Here is a 19,256-nt window from a genome sequence, read left to right on the forward strand (position 1 = left end):
ATTGGATGTCACAAATATGATACTGTCCCTGTCTGGTATCACACGTAACGCACATCACCGACATGATTCACCATGATAAGATCTGAAGCCCATCTCCACCTCACATAAGACGGCCATGGCCACATTACAGTGGTAACACTGTGCACTATATTCTACACTCCTTTTGAATCCACGCCTTGTTTTGGCTCAAAAAAAAATAAAAAAATACACCCAAAAATTTTTTATGAAAAGGGATTCCAACCTAAAAGTAAAGCCTTGCCTTTTGTGGCCTTCACATGCATATTAGTGGAACTGCATTTTGGTCCCCGCATCATCAGCTCCAGTGGGCTTACAGCAGGATCGCACAGGTCGCAGTCATACAGAATCGCTCACCCTATGCAGGATCCACAGATGGTGCAAGTACTCCAGTCCTTGCAGAGTCATCAGCATGTAGGATTTAATATGTGCCGGCGTTAAGACCAAGCTCGTATCCCTTATAATTGCCTGGAGAGAGAATGACACCTTAGGATATATTACATCTGGTAATTACAAAAAAGGGAATTTTGTTTACTTACCGTAAATTCCTTTTCTTCTAGCTCCTATTGAGAGACCCAGACAATTGGGTGTATAGCTTCTGCCTCCGGAGGCCACACAAAGTATTACACTTTTAAAAAAAGTGTAACCCATCCCCCCTGCCTATACACCCTCCCGTGGATCACGGGCTCCTCAGTTTTGGTGCAAAAGCAGGAAGGAGAAAACTTATAAATTGGTCTAGGACAAATTCAATCCGAAGGATGTTCGGAGAACTGAAGACCATGAACCATAAGAACAAATCAACATCAACAACATGTGTACACAAAAGAACAACCAGCCCGAAGGGCACAGGGGTGGGTGCTGGGTCTCCCAATAGGAGCTAGAAGAAAAGGAATTTACGGTAAACAAAATTCGCTTTTTCTTTGTCGCTCCATTGGGAGACCCAGACAATTGGGACGTCCAAGAGCAGTCCCTGGGTGGGTAAAAGAATACCTCAATAAAAAGGAGCCGAAAACGGCCCCCTCTTACAGGTGGGCAACCGCCGCCTGGAGGACTCGCTTACCTAGACTGGCGTCTGCCGAAGCATAGGCATGCACTTGATAGTGCTTCGTGAAAGTGTGCAGACTAGACCACGTAGCTGCCTGACACACCTGCTGAGCCGTCGCCCGGTGCCGCAAAGCACAGGACGCACCTACGGCTCTGGTAGAATGGGCTTTCAACCCTGAAGGAAATGGAAGCCCAGAAGAACGGTAGGCCTCGAGAATCTATTCCTTGATCCACCGAGCCAAGGTTGACTTGGAGGCCTGAGAGCCCTTACGCTGGCCAGCGACAAGGACAGAGCGCGTCTGAACGGCGCAGGGGCGCCGTGCGAGACACGTAGAACCGGAGTGCTCTCACTAGATCCAAAGAGTGCAAATCCTTTTCACACTGGTGAATTGGATTAGGGCAAAAGGAAGGCAAGGAGATATCCTGATTTAGATGAAAAGGGGATACCACCTTAGGGAGAAATTCCGGGACAGGACGCAGAACCACCTTATCCTGGTGAAAAACCAGGAAGGGGGCTTTGGATGACAGCGCTGCAAGCTCAGACACTCTCCGAAGTGATGTGACCGCCACCAGGAAGGCCACCTTCTGAGAAAGACGGGAGAGAGAGACATCCCGCAGCGGCTCAAAAGGCGGCTTTTGAAGAGCCATCAGAACCCTGTTAAGATCCCAAGGTTCCAACGGACGTTTGTAAAGTGGGACCATGTGGCAAACCCCCTGCAGGAACGTGCGGACCTGCGGAAGCCTGGCTAGACGCTTTTGAAAAAACACGGAGAGCGCCGACACTTGGCCCTTGAGAGAGCCGAGGGACAAACCCTTGTCCATTCCAGATTGTAGGAATGAAAGAAATGTGGGTAAAGCAAACGGCCATGGAGGAAAACCGTTATCAGAGCACCAGGATAAGAAGATTTGCCAAGACCTGTAATAGATCTTGGCGGACGTTGGCTTCCTGGCTTGTCTCATGGTGGCAATGACATCCTGAGATAACCCTGAAGACGCTAGGAGCCAGGACTCAATGGCCACACAGTCAGGTTGAGGGCCACAGAATTCAGATGGAAAAACGGCCCTTGTGACAGCAAGTCTGGGCGGTCTGGAAGTGCCCACGGTTGACCCACCATGAGATGCCACAGATCCGGATACCACGACCGCCTCGGCCAGTCTGGAGCGACGAGAATGGCGCGACGGCAGTCGGACCGGATCTTGCGTAGTACCCTGGGCAGCATTGCCAGAGGTGGAAACACGTATGGCAGTCGAAACTGCGACCAATCCTGGACCAAGGCGTCCGCTGCCAGAGCTCTGTGATCCTGAGACCGAGCCATGAAGGCCGGGACCTTGTTGTGTCGTGACGCCATGAGATCGACGTCCGGCGTTCCCCAGCGGCGACAGATCTCTCGAAACATGTCTGGGTGAAGAGACCATTCCCCCGCGTCCATGCCCTGACGACTGAGAAAATCTGCTTCCCAGTTTTCCACGCCCGGGATGTGAACTGCGGAGATGGTGGAGCCTGTGACTTCCACCCACTGCAGAATCCGCCCGACTTCCTGGAAGGCTTGACGACTGCGAGTGCCGCCTTGGTGGTTGATGTAGGCGACGGCAGTGGCGTTGTCCGACTGGATTCGGATCTGCCTGCCCTCCAGCCACCGATGGAAAGCCAATAGGGCTAGATATACTGCCCTTATCTCCAGAATATTGATCTGAAGGGACGATTCTATTGGAGTCCAGGTTCCTTGAGCCCTGTGGTGGAGAAAAACCGCTCCCCAACCTGACAGGCTCGCGTCAGTGGTGACCACGGCCCAGGTTGGGGGAAGGAAGGATTTTCCCCGAGACAGAGATGTGGGTAGGAGCCACCAGTGAAGTGATGTTTTGGTTGCAAGTGAAAGAGAGATGTTCTTTTCGAGGGAAGCCGAACTCTTGTCCCATTTGCGAAGAATGTCCCATTGGAGTGGCCGTAGATGGAATTGCGCGAACGGCACTGCCTCCATAGCTGCAACCATCTTCCCCAGGAAGTGCATGAGGCGCCTTAAGGGGTGTGACTGACTCCGAAGAAGTGACTGCACCCCCACCTGCAGAGAAAGCTGTTTGTCCCGCGGTAGCTTGACTAACGCTGGAAGGGTATGAAACTCCATCCCGAGGTAAGTCAGTGATTGGGTCGGCGTCAACTTGGATTTCGGGAAATTGATGATCCACCCGAACTGCTGGAGAGTCGCCAGAGTGACGGTAAGACTTCGTTGACACGCCACCCGAGAAGGGGCCCTGACTAGGAGATCGTCCAAGTATGGGATCACCGAGTGGCCCTGAGAGTGCAGGACCGCCACGACGGATGCCATGACTTTGGTGAAGACCCGTGGGGCTGTCGCCAGGCCGAAGGGCAATGCGACGAACTGGAGGTGTTCGTCCCCGATGGCGAAACGCAGGAAACGTTGATGTTCGGGTGCGATCGGCACATGGAGATAAGCATCCTTGATGTCGATCGATGCTAGGAAGTCTCCTTGTGACATCGAGGCGATGACCGAGCGGAGAGATTCCATCCGAAACAGTCTGGTTCTCACATGTCTGTTGAGCAGCTTGAGGTCCAGAACGGGACGGAATGACCCGTCCTTTTTTCGCACTACGAACAAGTTGGAGTAAAATCCGCGACCACGTTCCTGAAGGGGAACGGGAATCACAACTCCTTCCATCTTTAGAGCGTCCACCGCCTGAAAAAGTGCGTCGGCCTGTGCGGGGGGTGGGGAGGTTCTGAAAAAACGAGCCGTAGGTCGAGAGCTGAACTCTAGCCTGTAACCATGAGACAATGTCTCTCACCCATCGGTCTTGAACGTGTGGCCACCAGGCGTCGCCAAAGCGGGAGAGCCTGCCACCGACCGAGGATGTGGCTAGATGAGGCCGAGAGTCATGAGGAGGCCGTCTTGGAGGCAGTGCCTCCTGCGGCCTTTTGGGGGCGTGACTTGGACCACCACGCATAAGAGTTCCTCTGGCCTTTCTCCGGCCGGTTGGACGAAGAGGATTGGGGCTTGGCCGAGGGACAAAAGGACCGAAACCTGGATTGGATTTTTCTCTGCTGAGGTTTCTTAGGTTTGGACTGGGGTAAGGAGGAGTCCTTTCCCGAGGATTCCTTAATAATCTCATCCAACCGTTCGCCAAACAAACGTTCGCCAGAAAAAGGCAAACCAGTTAAGAACCTTTTGGAAGCAGAGTCTGCTTTCCATTCGCGCAGCCACATGGCCCTGCGGACTTCCACGGAGTTAGAGGATGCCACAGCCGTACGGCTAGCAGAGTCCAGGACGGCGTTCGACGAAAATGCTGATGCCTGAGAGGTCAAGGAAGACACATGTGGAGCAGAATTCCGCGTGACAGCAGTGATCTCAGTCAGACATGCAGAGATTGCTTGGAGAGCCCACACAGCCGCAAAGGCCGGGGCAAAAGACGCGCCCGTGGCCTCATAAATAGACTTCACCAAGAGCTCTGTCTGTCAGTGGCATCCTTCAGGGATGAGCCATCGGCAACAGACACAACGGACCTAGCAGCCAATCTAGAGACTGGAGGATCAACCTTGGGTGAGTGTGCCCAGCCCTTAACGACTTCAGGTGGAAAGGGATAACGCGTGTCAGAGTGCCTTTTAGCAAAACGCTTGTCCAGGACCGCTCTGGGCTTCTGGACAGCGTCCCTGAAGTTAGAGTGATCAAAGAACGTATTGCGCGTACGTTTGGGGAATCTAAATTGGTGTTTCTCCTGCTGAGAAGCCGACTCCTCTACAGGTGGAGGCGGGGGAGAGAGATCCAACACCTGGTTGATGGACGAAATAAGATCATTTACTAAGGCGTCCCCCTCAGGGGTATCAAGGTTGAGGGCGAAGTCAGGGTCAGAGCCCTGAGCTCCCACGTCCGCCTCGTCATCCTGAGAGTCCTCAAGCTGAGATCCAGAGCAGCGTGAGGAGGCTGGGGAAGAGTCCCAGCGAGGCCGCTTAGCCGGTCTGGGACTGCGATCCGGGCAGGAGTCCTCCGCCTGGGACCTAGGGGCTATCCTGGGAGCGCGCTGCGGCGCGGACCGAGAAGGCCCTGGAGGAGACAAACTAACAGGGGCCAGGGCCTGTGAAGAGCCCGGTCTGGACTGCAATGCTTCAAGGAGCTTAGATGACCATTTGTCCATAGACTGTGCAATGGATTGAGAAAGTGAGAGTTTCTCCGCGAAAGAGTCCAATGACGGTGCCTCTGTCCCTGCAGCCTGCTCAGGAGGAGCTACATGAGCCGAGGGGCCCACAAGTGCCCTAGGCTCTGGCTGAGCAAGAGTCGAGCATTGATCACAGTGAGGGTAGGTGGATCCTGCAGGCGACATAGCCCCACAAGAGGTACAGGCCGCGAAAAAAATCTGTGCCTTTGTAGCTTTGCTCCTTGTGGACGACATGCTGTAAGTAATAAGTGTCCCTTAGGAGAGCGACCACTGAGGGTATATGGGAATATATCTATCTATATATATATATATATATATATATATATATATATATAGATATATATATATATAGATATATATATATATAGAGGAGTGGAGCCATGAGCGGCGCCGGCAAAGACGGGAATCTGGAGGCCCTATAGTGGTCAATGAGAGGGGAGGGGAGACATGCAAAAATTCTCCAGCCCTCTGTCGGTAATCCCGCCCTTACCCCTGACAAGCAGGCCCGGGGGCGGGATTTTTCGCGACTAGGCCGCGATGAAGCCGGGGACTAAATTTAAGGCCGTGCCCGACAAGCAGGCACGGCCGGCAGGGAAGTCCGATGAAAAAACAACGGACGGCGCTACTGGGGAGAAAGGCGACCTCTCTCCCCGTACCGTCCCCCCGATGGGGACACAGTACCTTGAAGGTGCAGGGCCCGGTCCCTGGGGATGAAACCGCTCCGGTCCAGCAGGTTCCACCAGGGGCTGCGGATGGAGCACGGTCTCAGCAGGTGAATGACCGGTGAGGCTCCCACTTCTCCCAGAGCCGCATAAGGGATGGTGAAGGAGACGGCATGTGGCTCCAGCCTTTGTACCCGCAATGGGTACCTCAACCTTAACAACACCGCCGACATAGTGGGGTGAGAAGGGAGCATGCCGGGGACCCCATAGGGGGACCTCTTTTCTTCCATCCGTCATACTATGTATGAGAAATCTTTTTTTTTTTTTTTCTATGAGTGGATGTGTGCCTCCTTCCACACAAAGCATAAAACTGAGGAGCCCGTGATCCACGGGAGGGTGTATAGGCAGAGGGGAGGGGTTACCCTTTTTTAAAAGTGTAATACTTTGTGTGGCCTCCGGAGGCAGAAGCTATACACCCAATTGTCTGGGTCTCCCAATGGAGCGACAAAGATACTGGATGGCATTTTCCACAGTGACCTGTACTACTGTGAAAATAGCTTTAAAAAGATTTCCAGTCTGAGAGTTATTACCCACCATCCAGAAGTTAAATCTCTGCTGGCCCCACTATTTGGAGGCACATCAAGCTCCAGAATGGATGACTGTTCCTCCCCATTCTCCGCTAGATGCAAGACCAGAGCTAGGGGAACCCAGTGCAGCAGTGGGTTGTGCTTGCACCGCGCTGCTCTTTAAAGGGGGCTTTACACGCTACGATATCGTTAATGTTTTATCGTCGGGGTCACATTGTGAGTGATAGCACATCCGGCGTCATTAACGATATCGCAGTGTGTGACACTGACCAGCGACCTTAAGCGACCTCAAAAATGGTGAAAATCGTTCACCACGGAGAGGTCGTCCCAAAACCAAAAATCGGCAATGATTGATTATCGATGTTGTTCGTCGCTCCTGCGGCAGCACACATCGCTGTGTGCGACACCGCAGGAGCGAGGAACCTCACCTTACCTGCGGCCGGCCGCAATGAGGAAGGAAGGAGGTGGGCGGGATGTTACGTCCCGCTCATCTCCGCCCCTCCGCTTTGATTGGCCGGCCGCTTAGTGACGTCACGGTGATGCCGAACATCCCTCCCCCTTGAGGGAGGGGTTGTTCGGCAGTCACAGCGACGACGCCGACCAGGTAACTGCGTGTGACGCTGCCGTAGCGATAATGTTCGCTGCGGCAGTGATCACACAATATCGCATGCACGACGGGGGCGGGTGCTTTTGCGTACGAGATCGCTAGCAATTGCTAGCAATATTGTAGCGTGTAAAGCCCGCTTAAGTCTATGGCATTGACAAACAGTCATGTACCACCGACTCTAAATAGAGCAGCAGGGAGCATCCAATTAGTGGGACCCACAAATCTACAAGTCACAGAAGAAGGGAATTTTGTTACTTACCGTAAATTCCTTTTCTTCTAGCTCCAATTGGGAGACCCAGACGATTGGGTGTATAGCTACTGCCTCCGGAGGCCACACAAAGCATTACACTAAAAAGTGTAAGGCCCCTCCCCTTCTGGCTATACACCCCCCGTGGGATCACGGGCTGCTCAGTTTTAGTGCTAAAGCAAGAAGGAGGAAAGCCAATAACTGGTTTAAACAAATTCAATCCGAAGTAACATCGGAGAACTGAAACCGTTCAACATGAACAACATGTGTACCCGAAAAAAACAAAAATCCCGAAGGAAACAGGGCGGGTGCTGGGTCTCCCAATTGGAGCTAGAAGAAAAGGAATTTACGGTAAGTAACAAAATTCCCTTCTTCTTCGGCGCTCCATTGGGAGACCCAGACGATTGGGACGTCCAAAAGCAGTCCCTGGGTGGGTAAATTAATACCTCAAGTTAGAGCTGCAAAACAGCCCTCCCCTACGAGGAGGCAACCGCCGCCTGCAGGACTCTTCTACCTAGGCTGGCGTCCGCCGAAGCGTAGGTATGCACCTGATAATGTTTGGTGAAAGTGTGCAGACTCGACCAGGTAGCTGCCTGGCACACCTGTTGAGCCGTAGCCTGGTGTCGTAATGCCCAGGACGCACCCACGGCTCTGGTAGAATGGGCCTTCAGCCCTGATGGAACCGGAAGCCCAGCAGAACGGTAGGCTTCAAGAATTGGTTCCTTGATCCATCGAGCCAGGGTGGATTTGGAAGCCTGCGATCCTTTGCGCTTACCAGCGACAAGGACAAAGAGTGCATCCGAGCGGCGCAGGGGCGCCGTGCGGGAAATGTAGATTCTGAGTGCTCTCACGAGATCCAACAAATGCAAATCCTTTTCATACCGATGAACTGGATGAGGACAAAAGGAAGGTAAGGAGATATCCTGATTGAGATGAAAAGAGGATACCACCTTAGGGAGAAACTCCTGAATCGGGCGCAGCACTACCTTGTCCTGGTGAAAAACCAGGAAGGGAGCTTTGGATGACAGCGCTGCCAGCTCGGATACCCTCCGAAGAGACGTGACCGCTACCAGAAAGGCCACTTTCTGTGAGGTCGAGAAAGTGAAACATCCCTCAGAGGCTCGAAGGGCGGCTTCTGGAGAGCAACTAGTACCCTGTTCAGATCCCATGGATCTAACGGCCGTTTGTACGGAGGGACGATGTGACAAACCCCCTGCAGGAACGTGCGTACCTGAGGAAGTCGTGCTAGACGCTTTTGAAAAAATACCGATAGCGCTGAGACTTGCCCTTTAAGGGAGCCGAGCGATAAGCCTTTTTCCAAACCAGATTGCAGGAAGGAAAGAAAAGTAGGCAATGCAAATGGCCAGGGGGACACTCCCTGTGCCGAGCACCAGGATAAGAAAATCTTCCACGTTCTGTGGTAGATCTTAGCAGACGTGGGCTTCCTAGCCTGTCTCATGGTGGCCACGACCCCTTGAGATAATCCTGAAGATGCTAGTATCCAGGACTCAATGGCCACACAGTCAGGTTCAGGGCCGTAGAATTCAGATGGAAAAACGGCCCTTGTGACAGTAAGTCTGGCCGGTCTGGTAGCGCCCACGGTTGGCCGACCGTGTGATGCCACAGATCCGGATACCACGACCTCCTCGGCCAGTCTGGGGCGACGAGCAGGACGCGGCGGCAATCGGACCTGATCTTGCGTAGCACTCTGGGCAAGAGTGCCAGAGGGGGAAACACATAGGGCAGCTGGAACTGCGACCAATCTTGCACTAAGGCGTCTGCCGCCAGAGCTCTGTGATCGCGAGACCGTGCCATGAAAGTTGGGACCTTGTTGTTGTGCCGGGACGCCATTAGGTCGACGTCCGGCCTTCCCCAGCGGCGACAGATTTCCTGAAACACGTCCGGGTGAAGGGACCATTCCCCTGCGTCCATACCCTGGCGACTGAGGAAGGCCGCTTCCCAGTTTTCTACGCCGGGGATGTGAACTGCGGATATGGTGGAGGCCGTGGCTTCCACCCACATCAGAATCCGCCGGACTTCCTGGAAGGCTTGCCGACTGCGTGTCCCGCCTTGGTGGTTGATGTATGCCACCGCTGTGGAGTTGTCCGACTGAATTCGGATCTGCTTTCCTTCCAGCCACTGCTGGAAGGCTTGTAGGGCAAGATACACTGCCCTGATTTCCAGAACATTGATCTGAAGGGTGGACTCCTGCTGAGTCCACGTACCCTGAGCCCTGTGGTGGAGAAAAACTGCTCCCCACCCTGACAGACTCGCGTCTGTCGTGACCACCGCCCAGGATGGGGGTAGGAAGGACCTTCCTTGTGATAATGAGGTGGGAAGAAGCCACCATTGAAGAGAGTCCTTGGCCGTCTGGGAAAGGGAGACTTTCCTGTCTAAGGACGTCGACTTCCCGTCCCATTGGCGGAGAATGTCCCATTGAAGTGGGCGCAGATGAAACTGCGCAAACGGGACCGCCTCCATTGCTGCCACTATCTTCCCCAGGAAGTGCATGAGGCGTCTTAAGGGGTGCGACTGGCCTTGAAGGAGAGAGTGCACCCCTGTCTGTAGTGAACTCCAAGTAAGGGATCACCGAGTGTCCCTGAGAATGCAAGACTGCTACCACTGCTGCCATGACCTTGGTGAAAACCCGTGGGGCTGTCGCCAGACCAAATGGCAGGGCTACGAACTGAAGGTGTTCGTCTCCTATAACGAAGCGTAGAAAACGCTGGTGCTCTGGAGCAATCGGCACGTGGAGATAAGCATCCTTGATGTCTATTGATGCTAGGAAATCTCCTTGAGACATCGAGGCAATGACGGAGCGGAGAGATTCCATCCTGAACCGCCTGGTTTTCACGTGCTTGTTGAGCAGTTTTAGGTCCAGAACAGGACGGAAAGAGCCGTCCTTTTTTGGCACCACAAACAGATTGGAGTAAAAACCTTGACCTCGTTCCTGAAGAGGAACAGGGATCACCACTCCTTCTGCCCTTAGAGAGCACACCGCCTGCAGAAGAGCATCGGCTCGGTCGGGATGTGGGGAAGTTCTGAAGAACCGAGGCGGAGGACGAGAACTGAACTCTATCCGGTACCCGTGAGACAAAATGTCTGTTACCCACCGGTCTTTGACCTGTGGCAGCCAAATGCCGCAAAAGCGGGAGAGCCTGCCACCGACCGAGGATGCGGAGAGAGGAGGCCGAAAGTCATGAGGCAGCCGGCTTGGAAGCGGTTCCTCCGGCTGCTTTCTTTGGGCGTGAGTGAGTCCGCCAGGAATCTGAGCTCCTCTGCTCCTTCTGAGTCCTTTTGGACGAGGAGAATTGGGCCCTGCCCGAACCTCGAAAGGACCGAAACCTCGACTGTCCCCTCCACTGTTGAGGTTTGCTTGATCTGGGCTGGGGTAAGGAAGAGTCCTTACCCTTGGACTGTTTAATGATTTCCGCCAATTGCTCACCAAACAGTCTGTCTTGAGATAATGGCAAACTGGTTAAGCATTTTTTGGAAGCAGAATCTGCTTTCCATTCCTTTAACCATAAGGCTCTGCGTAAAACCACAGAGTTGGCGGACGCCATTGATGTACGGCTGGTAGAGTCCAAGACCGCATTGATAGCGTAAGTCGCAAACGCAGACATTTGCGAGGTCAAGGACGCCACTTGCGGCACTGATGGACGTATGACAGAGTCCACCTGCGCCAGACCAGCTGAAATAGCTTGGAGTGCCCACACGGCTGCGAATGCTGGAGCAAACGACGCGCCGATAGCTTCATAGACAGATTTCAACCAAAGGTCCATCTGTCTGTCATTGGCATCTTTAAGTGAAGCCCCATCTTCCACTGCAACTATGGATCTAGCCGCAAGCCTGGAGATTGGGGGGTCCACCTTTGGACACTGGGTCCAGCGTTTGATCACGTCAGGGGGAAAGGGATAACGTGTATCCTTAAGACGTTTGGAGAAACGCTTATCTGGATAAGCATGGTGTTTCTGGACTGCTTCTCTGAAGTCAGCGTGGTCCAGAAAAGAGCTCAATTTACGTTTGGGATACCTGAAATGGAATTTCTCCTGCTGTGCTGCTGCCTCCTCCGCTGGAGGAGAAATATCCAGCAGTTTATTGATGGCCGCTATAAGATCATTCACCATGGCGTCACCATCAGGGGTATCCAGGTTGAGAGCAGTCTCAGGATTAGACTCCTGATCACCTAGCTCTGTCTCATCATACAGAGAATCCTCTCGCTGAGACCCTGACCAGCGTGATGACGCCGAGGGTCTCTCCCAGCGAGCTCGCTTAGGCTGCCTGGGACTGTCGTCCGAGTCAGAGCCTTCAACCTGTGATGCCTGGGACCCCCCTTGGAGCACGGATTAGTTCCAACTGAGGGGGACCGGGGAACATTGAATCAGCAGTGCCCATGGTCTGAGTGACCGGCCTGGACTGCAAAGTTTCTAGAATTTTTGTCATAGTCACAGACATCTTATCAGCAAAAACTGCAAACTCTGTCCCCGTCACCGGGGCAGGGTTCACAGGCGTCTCTGCCTGGGCCACTACTAGCATAGACTCCGGCTGACGAAGTGGCACAGGGACCGAACATTGCACACAATGGGGGTCAGTGGAACCTGCCGGTAGATCAGCCCCACATGCGGTACAGGCAGCATATAAAGCCTGTGCCTTGGCACCCTTGCTTTTTGCGGATGACATGCTGTTGTCTCCTCAGAGCAATATAGGGGTATAAGCCAAGAAGCGACCGTACAGTGCAATATATAGGTACAGACAAAAGTACACAAAACAACACTGTGGCACTAGTGGGGTCAGCACCTAGGTGCTGCTTACCGCCCGCTTAACAGCGGGTGTGTGGTCGCCAGAATCCCCTGTCTGGGTCTCCCAGGGCTATGTCCGTTCTCCAGCTCAGACTGCGTGCAGGAATGGCTGCCGGCGTCCTGTGAAGAGGGGCGGGCCGTGGGCGTGCTGCAGACAAAGAGCGGGAAACTGGCGTCCCACTGTGCCCAGTGAGAGGGCTGGAGTATGTAAATAAGACTCCAGCCCTCGGCGCTGACTATTGTACAGCGTCTCTCCCCTTCCCTGACTGACAGGGCTGGGGGCGGGAACGAAACGTAACTAGGCCGCAGAAGCCGGGGACTAGATTTATAAGCGCTGCCGTCGTAAAAGCACGGTCGGCGCGAAGTCCCCGGCGCACCACAAGTCGCAGCCACGCCGCAGTCTCCGTGGCGGCCGGCGCGGTAGTTCCCCACACATAAACTCACTCAGCTAAGCTGCAGTGAGTATAACCCAAGCGCGCAGCGCTACTGTCCCCGGCGCACTAGAACACCCAGCAACGCTGGAGTGTGTCTGTGTCTGTCTGTACGGGGACACAGAGTACCTGAATGTTGCAGGGCCTTGTCCCTGACGGTACCCAGCTCCGTATCCAGCAGGATCTCCGGGTCTGTGGATGGAGCCCGGCCTCAGAGTCTGGAGGCCGGTAAGATCCCACTTCACCAGAGCCCTCAGGGGGATGGGGAAGGAAAAACAGCATGTGGGCTCCAGCCTCCGTACCCGCAATGGGTACCTCAACCTTAACAAACACCGCCAACAAGAGTGGGGTGAGAAGGGAGCATGCTGGGGGCCCTTTGCATGGGCCCTCTTTTCTTCCATCCGATATAGTCAGCAGCTACTGCTGACTAAACAGTGGAGCTATGCGTGGATGTCTGACCTCCTTCGCACAAAGCTTGAAAACTGAGCAGCCCGTGATCCCACGGGGGGTGTATAGCCAGAAGGGGAGGGGCCTTACACTTTTTAGTGTAATGCTTTGTGTGGCCTCCGGAGGCAGTAGCTATACACCCAATCGTTTGGGTCTCCCAATGGAGCGCCGAAGAAAGGATAACTTGCTAGCACTGGAAAACCCTAACAAAGGTGAGTTCAGAGAGATCCGAGTGTATTACATAGGATGAAAAAAAAAAAAAAAAAAAAAAAAAAAAGACCATGGTCCATCTAGTTCAGCCTTCCTCCACCAGTTATACATTTTAATTCATGCTGCCCTGATCTGATGTCCAGTCTGGGTCTGTGACAGCTGGTCTTCACTTCTGTGCCCATATCTAGTGCTTCTTAGGTCCTAAGTCAACATGGGGCATAGTAAGCTGCCAAAAATTCTGGTGATTGGGGGAAAAAAAAAAATAATAAAAAAAAAAAAAAATGGCTGCCACTGGAGGGCTTGACGCCAGACCACAGCAACATAAATTGCATAGCTCATCTTTACAATACATTCTTGGACCAATCCATTTGTGTGTGACCAATGGGACCTCCAACTATGGTACACCGGCTCGGGTATGTTACATAGGTTGAAAAGAAGGGAATTTTGTTTACTTACCGTAAATTCCTTTTCTTCTAGCTCCTATTGGGAGACCCAGACAATTGGGTGTATAGCTTCTGCCTCCGGAGGCCACACAAAGTATTACACTTAAAGGTGTAAAGCCCCTCCCCTTCTGCCTATACACCCCCCGTGCCTCACGGGCACCTCAGTTTTGGTGCAAAAGCAGGAAGGAGGAAACATATAAATTGGTCTAAGGTAAATTCAATCCGAAGGATGTTCAGAGAACTGAAAACCATGAACCCAGAACAGTTCAACATGAACAACATGTGTACACAAAAGAACAACAGCCCGAAGGGAACAGGGGCGGGTGCTGGGTCTCCCAATAGGAGCGAGAAGAAAAGGAATTTACGGTAAGTAAACAAAATTCCCTTCTTTGTCGCTCCATTGGGAGACCCAGACAATTGGGACGTCCAAAAGCAGTCCCTGGGTGGGTAAAAGAATACCTCGGTAATAGAGCCGTAACACGGCCCCTTCCTACAGGTGGGCAACCGCCTCCTGAAGGACTCGCCTACCTAGGCTGGCATCTGCCGAAGCGTAGGTATGCACCTGATAGTGTTTCGTGAAAATGTGCAGACTCGACCAGGTAGCCGCCTGACACACCTGCTGAGCCGTAGCCTGGTGCCGCAATGCCCAGGACGCACCCACGGCTCTGGTAGAATGGGCTTTCAGCTCTGACGGAACCGGAAGCCCAGAAGAACGGTAGGCTTCAAGAATTGGTTCCTTGATCCACCGAGCCAAGGTTGACTTGGAAGCCTGCGACCCTTTACGCTGGCCAGCGACAAGGACAAAGAGCGCATCCGAGCGGTGCAGGGGCGCCGTACGGGAAATGTAGAGTCTGAGTGCTCTCACAAGATCTAACAAGTGCAAATCCTTTTCACATTGGTGAACTGGATGAGGGCAAAAAGAAGGTAAGGAGATATCCTGATTGAGATGAAAATGGGATACCACCTTAGGGAGAAAATCCGGAACCGGACGCAGAACCACCTTGTCCTGGTGAAACACCAGGGAGGGGGCCTTGCATGACAGTGCAGCTAGCTCAGACACTCTCCGAGGTGACGTGACTGCCACTAGGAAGACCACCTTCTGCGAGAGACGTGATAGAGAAATATCTCTCATTAGCTCGAAAGGTGGTTTCTGAAGAGCCGTTAGCACCCTGTTCAGATCCCAGGGTTCTAGCGGACGCTTGTAAGGAGGGACTATGTGGCAAACCCCCTGCAGGAACGTGCGTACCTGCGGGAGCCTGGCTAGACGCTTTTGAAAAAACACAGAGAGCGCCGATACTTGTCCCTTAAGAGAGCAGAGAGACAAACCCTTTTCCATTCCGGATTGAAGGAAGGACAGAAAAGTGGGCAAGGCAAATGGCCAGGGAGAAAACCCCCGATCAGAGCACCAGGATAAGAAGATCCTCCACGTCCTGTGGTAGATCTTGGCTGACGTTGGTTTCCTGGCCTGTCTCATAGTGGCAATGACCTCTTGAGATAACCCTGAAGCCGCTAGGATCCAGGACTCAATGGCCACACAGTCACGTTGAGGGCCGCAGAATTCAGATGGAAAAATGGCCCTTGAGACAGCAAGTCTGGTCGGTCTGGTAGTGCCCACGGTTGGCCCACCGTGAGATGCCACAGATCCGGGTACCACGACCTCCTCGGCCAGTCTGGAGCGACGAGGATGGCGCGGCGGCAGTCGGACCTGATCTTGCGTAACACTCTGGGCAGCATTGCCAGAGGAGGAAACACATAAGGTAGTCGAAACTGCGACCAATCCTGAACTAATGCGTCCGCCGCCAGAGCTCTGTGATCTTGAGACCGTGCCATGAATGCCGGGACTTTGTTGTTGTGCCGAGACGCCATGAGATCGACGTCCGGCGTTCCCCAGCGGCAACAGATCTCTTGAAACACGTCCGGGTGAAGAGACCATTCCCCTGCGTCCATGCCCTGGCGACTGAGAAAGTCTGCTTCCCAGTTTTCTACGCCCGGGATGTGAACTGCGGAGATGGTGGAGGCTGTGGCTTCCACCCACAGCAGAATCCGCCGAACTTCCTGGAAGGCTTGCCGACTGCGTGTGCCGCCTTGGTGATGGATATATGCCACCGCCGTGGCGTTGTCCGACTGAATTCGGATCTGCCTGCCTTCCAGCCACGGCTGGAACGCCTTTAGGGCTAGATACACTGCCCTTATCTCCAGAACATTGATCTGAAGAGAGGACTCTGGCTGAGTCCAGGTACCCTGGGCCCTGTGGTGGAGAAAGACCGCTCCCCACCCTGACAGACTCGCGTCCGTCGTGACCACAGCCCAGGATGGGGGCAGGAATGATTTCCCCTTCGACAGAGAAGTGGGAAGAAGCCACCACTGAAGAGAGGCCTTGGCTGCCCGCGAGAGGGAGACGTTCCTGTCGAGGGACATCGACTTTCTGTCCCATTTGCGGAGAATGTCCCATTGAAGTGGACGCAGATGAAACTGCGCAAAAGGAACTGCCTCCATTGCTGCCACCATCTTCCCTAGGAAGTGCATGAGGCGCCTCAAGGGGTGCGACTGGGCTCGAAGGAGAGATTGCACCCCTGTTTGTAGTGAACGCTGTTTGTCCAGCGGAAGCTTCACTATCGCTGAGAGAGTATGAAACTCCATGCCGAGATATGTCAGTGATTGGGCCGGTGACAATTTTGACTTTGGGAAATTGATGATCCACCCGAATCTCTGGAGAGTCTCCAGAGCAATGTTCAGGCTGTGTTGGCATGCCGCCCGAGAGGGGACCTTGACAAGCAGATCGTCTAAGTAAGGGATCACCGAGTGTCCCTGAGAGTGTAGGACTGCTACCACTGTTGCCATGACCTTGGTGAAGACCCGTGGGGCTGTCGCCAGGCCGAAAGGCAGTGCCACGAACTGAAGGTGTTCGTCCTCGATGGCGAAGCGCAGGAAGCGCTGATGCTCTGGTGCAATCGGCACGTGGAGATAAGCATCCCTGATGTCGATTGATGCTAGGAAGTCTCCTTGGGACATTGAGGCGATGACGGAGCGGAGAGATTCCATCCGGAACCGCCTGGTTTTCACGTGTCTGTTGAGCAGTTTTAGGTCCAGAACGGGACGGAAAGATCAGTCCTTTTTTGGCACCACAAACAAGTTGGAGTAAAAACCGTGACCCCATTGCTGAAGGGGGACAGGGATCACCACTCCTTCTGCCTTCAGAGTGCTCACCGCCTGAAGAAGAGCATCGGCTCGCTCGGGGGGCGGAGATGTTCTGAAGAAACGAGTCGGGGGACGAGAGCTGAACTCTATCCTGTAACCGTGAGACAGAATGTCTCTCACCCATCGGTCTTGGACATGTGGCAACCAGGCGTCGCAAAAGCGGGAGAGCCTGCCACCGACCGAGGATGCGGTTTGGTGAGGCCGAAAGTCATGAGGAGGCCGCTTTAGGAGCGGTTCCTCCGGCGGTCTTCTTAGGACGTGACTTAGACCGCCATGAATCGGAGTTCCTCTGACCCTTCTGTGGCCTGTTGGACGAGGAGAATTGAGATCTGGCTGAGGGCCGAAAGGACCGAAACCTCGATTGTACCTTCCTTTGTGGAGGTCTGTTTGGTTTGGACTGGGGTAAGGATGAGTCCTTTCCCTTGGATTGTTTAATGATTTCATCCAGTCGCTCGCCAAACAGGCGGTCGCCAGAAAATGGCAACCCGGTTAAGAACTTTTTGGAAGCAGCGTCTGCCTTCCATTCACGTAGCCACATGGCCCTGCGGACTGCCACCGAATTGGCGGATGCTACCGCCGTACGGCTCGCAGAGTCCAGGACAGCATTCATGGCGTAGGACGCAAACGCCGACGCCTGAGAGGTTAAGGACACTACTTGCGGAGTAGAGGCACGTGTGACTGCATTAATCTCAGACTGACAAGCTGAGATAGCTTGGAGTGCCCATACGGCTGCGAATGCCGGAGCAAAGGACGCGCCAATAGCTTCATAGATGGATTTCATCAGGAGCTCTATCTGCCTGTCAGTGGCATCCTTGAGTGATGCACCATCTGCCACTGCAACTATGGATCTAGCCGCCAGTCTAGAGCCTGGAGGATCCACCTTGGGACACTGAGCCCAACCCTTGACTACGTCAGGGGGGAAGGGATAACGAGTGTCATTAAGGCGCTTAGTAAAGCGCTTATCTGGAAAAGCTCGGTGTTTCTGGACTGTATCCCTGAAGTCGGAGTGATCAAGAAACCCACTCCGTGGACGTTTGGGGAACCTAAAATGGAATTTCTCCTGTTGAGAAGCTGACTCCTCAATCGGAGGAGCTGGAGGAGAAAGATCCAACACCTGATTGATGGACGCTATAAGGTCGTTTACTATGGCGTCCCCTTCAGGTGTATCAAGGTTGAGAGCGGTGTCAGGATCAGAGCCCTGATCTGCCCCCTCCGCTTCATCCTCCAGAGAGTCCTCATGCTGAGACCCTGAGCAGTGTGATGAAGTCGAGGGAATTTCCCAGCGAGCCCGCTTAGTCGGTCTGGGACTGCGGTCCGTGTCAGAGTCCTCACCGTGGGACCTATGAGTCGCCCCAGGAGCACTTTGCTGCTCCAACCGAGGGGGGCCTGGGGTCAATGATTCAACTGTGCCCGGGGCCAGTGTTACCGGTCTGGACTGCAAAGCTTCTAGTATTTTAGCAGACCATTTATCCATAGACTCAGACAGTTTGTCAGCGAATACTGCAAACTCTGTCCCTGTCACCTGGACAGTGGCAGCAGGTGGTTCCACCTGGGCCGGGGGTTCCACCAGTGGCAGAGGCTCCGGCTGAGTGAGTGTCACAGGGGCCGAACATTGCACACAATGAGGGTAGGTGGAACCTGCAGGTAGCATCCGCACATGAGGTACAGGTTGCAAAGTAAGCCTGTGCCTTGGCACCCTTGCTTTTTGCGGACGACATGCTGTTGTCTCCCCTTAGAGCAATCAGTGAGGGTATATAGCCAAAAGCAAATAGTGCAGCCGTATAGAGTAAATGTATACAAAATAAGTATATAAATATACACTTCGGCACCCAGGGGGCCAGCACCTAGTAACAGGTGCGGCTTACCGACCGCCTGCAGCGGTTGTGTGACCACCAGATTCCCTGCCCGGGCCTCCCAGAGCTGTGGAGCTCGGTGTTGTCTCCCCTCTGAAATTCTCCAGCGTCTGAAGTGCTGACAGGAATGGCTGCCAGCGTTCTGAGAGGAGGAGGGAGCCGTGGGCGTGCCTCAGAAAGTGCGGGAATCTGGTGCCCCACGGTGCTCAGTGAGGGGGGAGGAGGATACAAAGTATGCTCCAGCCCTCAGCGCTGACGTCCAGTGCAGCGTCCCGCCCTTACCCCTGACTGGCAGGCCCGGGGGCGGGAGTATGCGGTACTAGGCCGCAAAAGCCGGGGACTAAAGTAATAAGCGCGGCCGGCAAACAAGCGCGGTCAGCGCGGTAGTCCCGGCGCACTAACACACCCAGCAGCTGCTGCAGCGTCCATAACACAGGCGCTCTATGCGCCGTCCCCAAGGGGACACAGAGTACCTCAGAGTAGCAGGGCCTTGTCCCTGAAGATACCCGGCTTCTGTCCAGCAGATTCCCCCAGGGGCTGTGGAGGGAG

General features: G+C 53.9%; 1 protein-coding gene across 1 annotated transcript in view; it reads right to left on the reverse strand.

Moving 5' to 3' along the window:
* CDK7 (cyclin dependent kinase 7) overlaps nt 1–19,256 on the reverse strand; it is a 53,676-nt gene that overhangs the window by 10,855 nt on the left and 23,565 nt on the right. Inside the window, exon 6 of the mRNA XM_075342436.1 lies at nt 373–483. Within this exon, the coding sequence (XP_075198551.1) occupies nt 373–483 (111 nt within the window). The remainder of the gene's footprint in view (nt 1–372; nt 484–19,256) is intronic.

This window comes from Anomaloglossus baeobatrachus, chromosome 1 (genome assembly GCF_048569485.1).
Source record: "Anomaloglossus baeobatrachus isolate aAnoBae1 chromosome 1, aAnoBae1.hap1, whole genome shotgun sequence".
Classification (NCBI taxonomy): Eukaryota; Metazoa; Chordata; class Amphibia; order Anura; family Aromobatidae; genus Anomaloglossus; species Anomaloglossus baeobatrachus.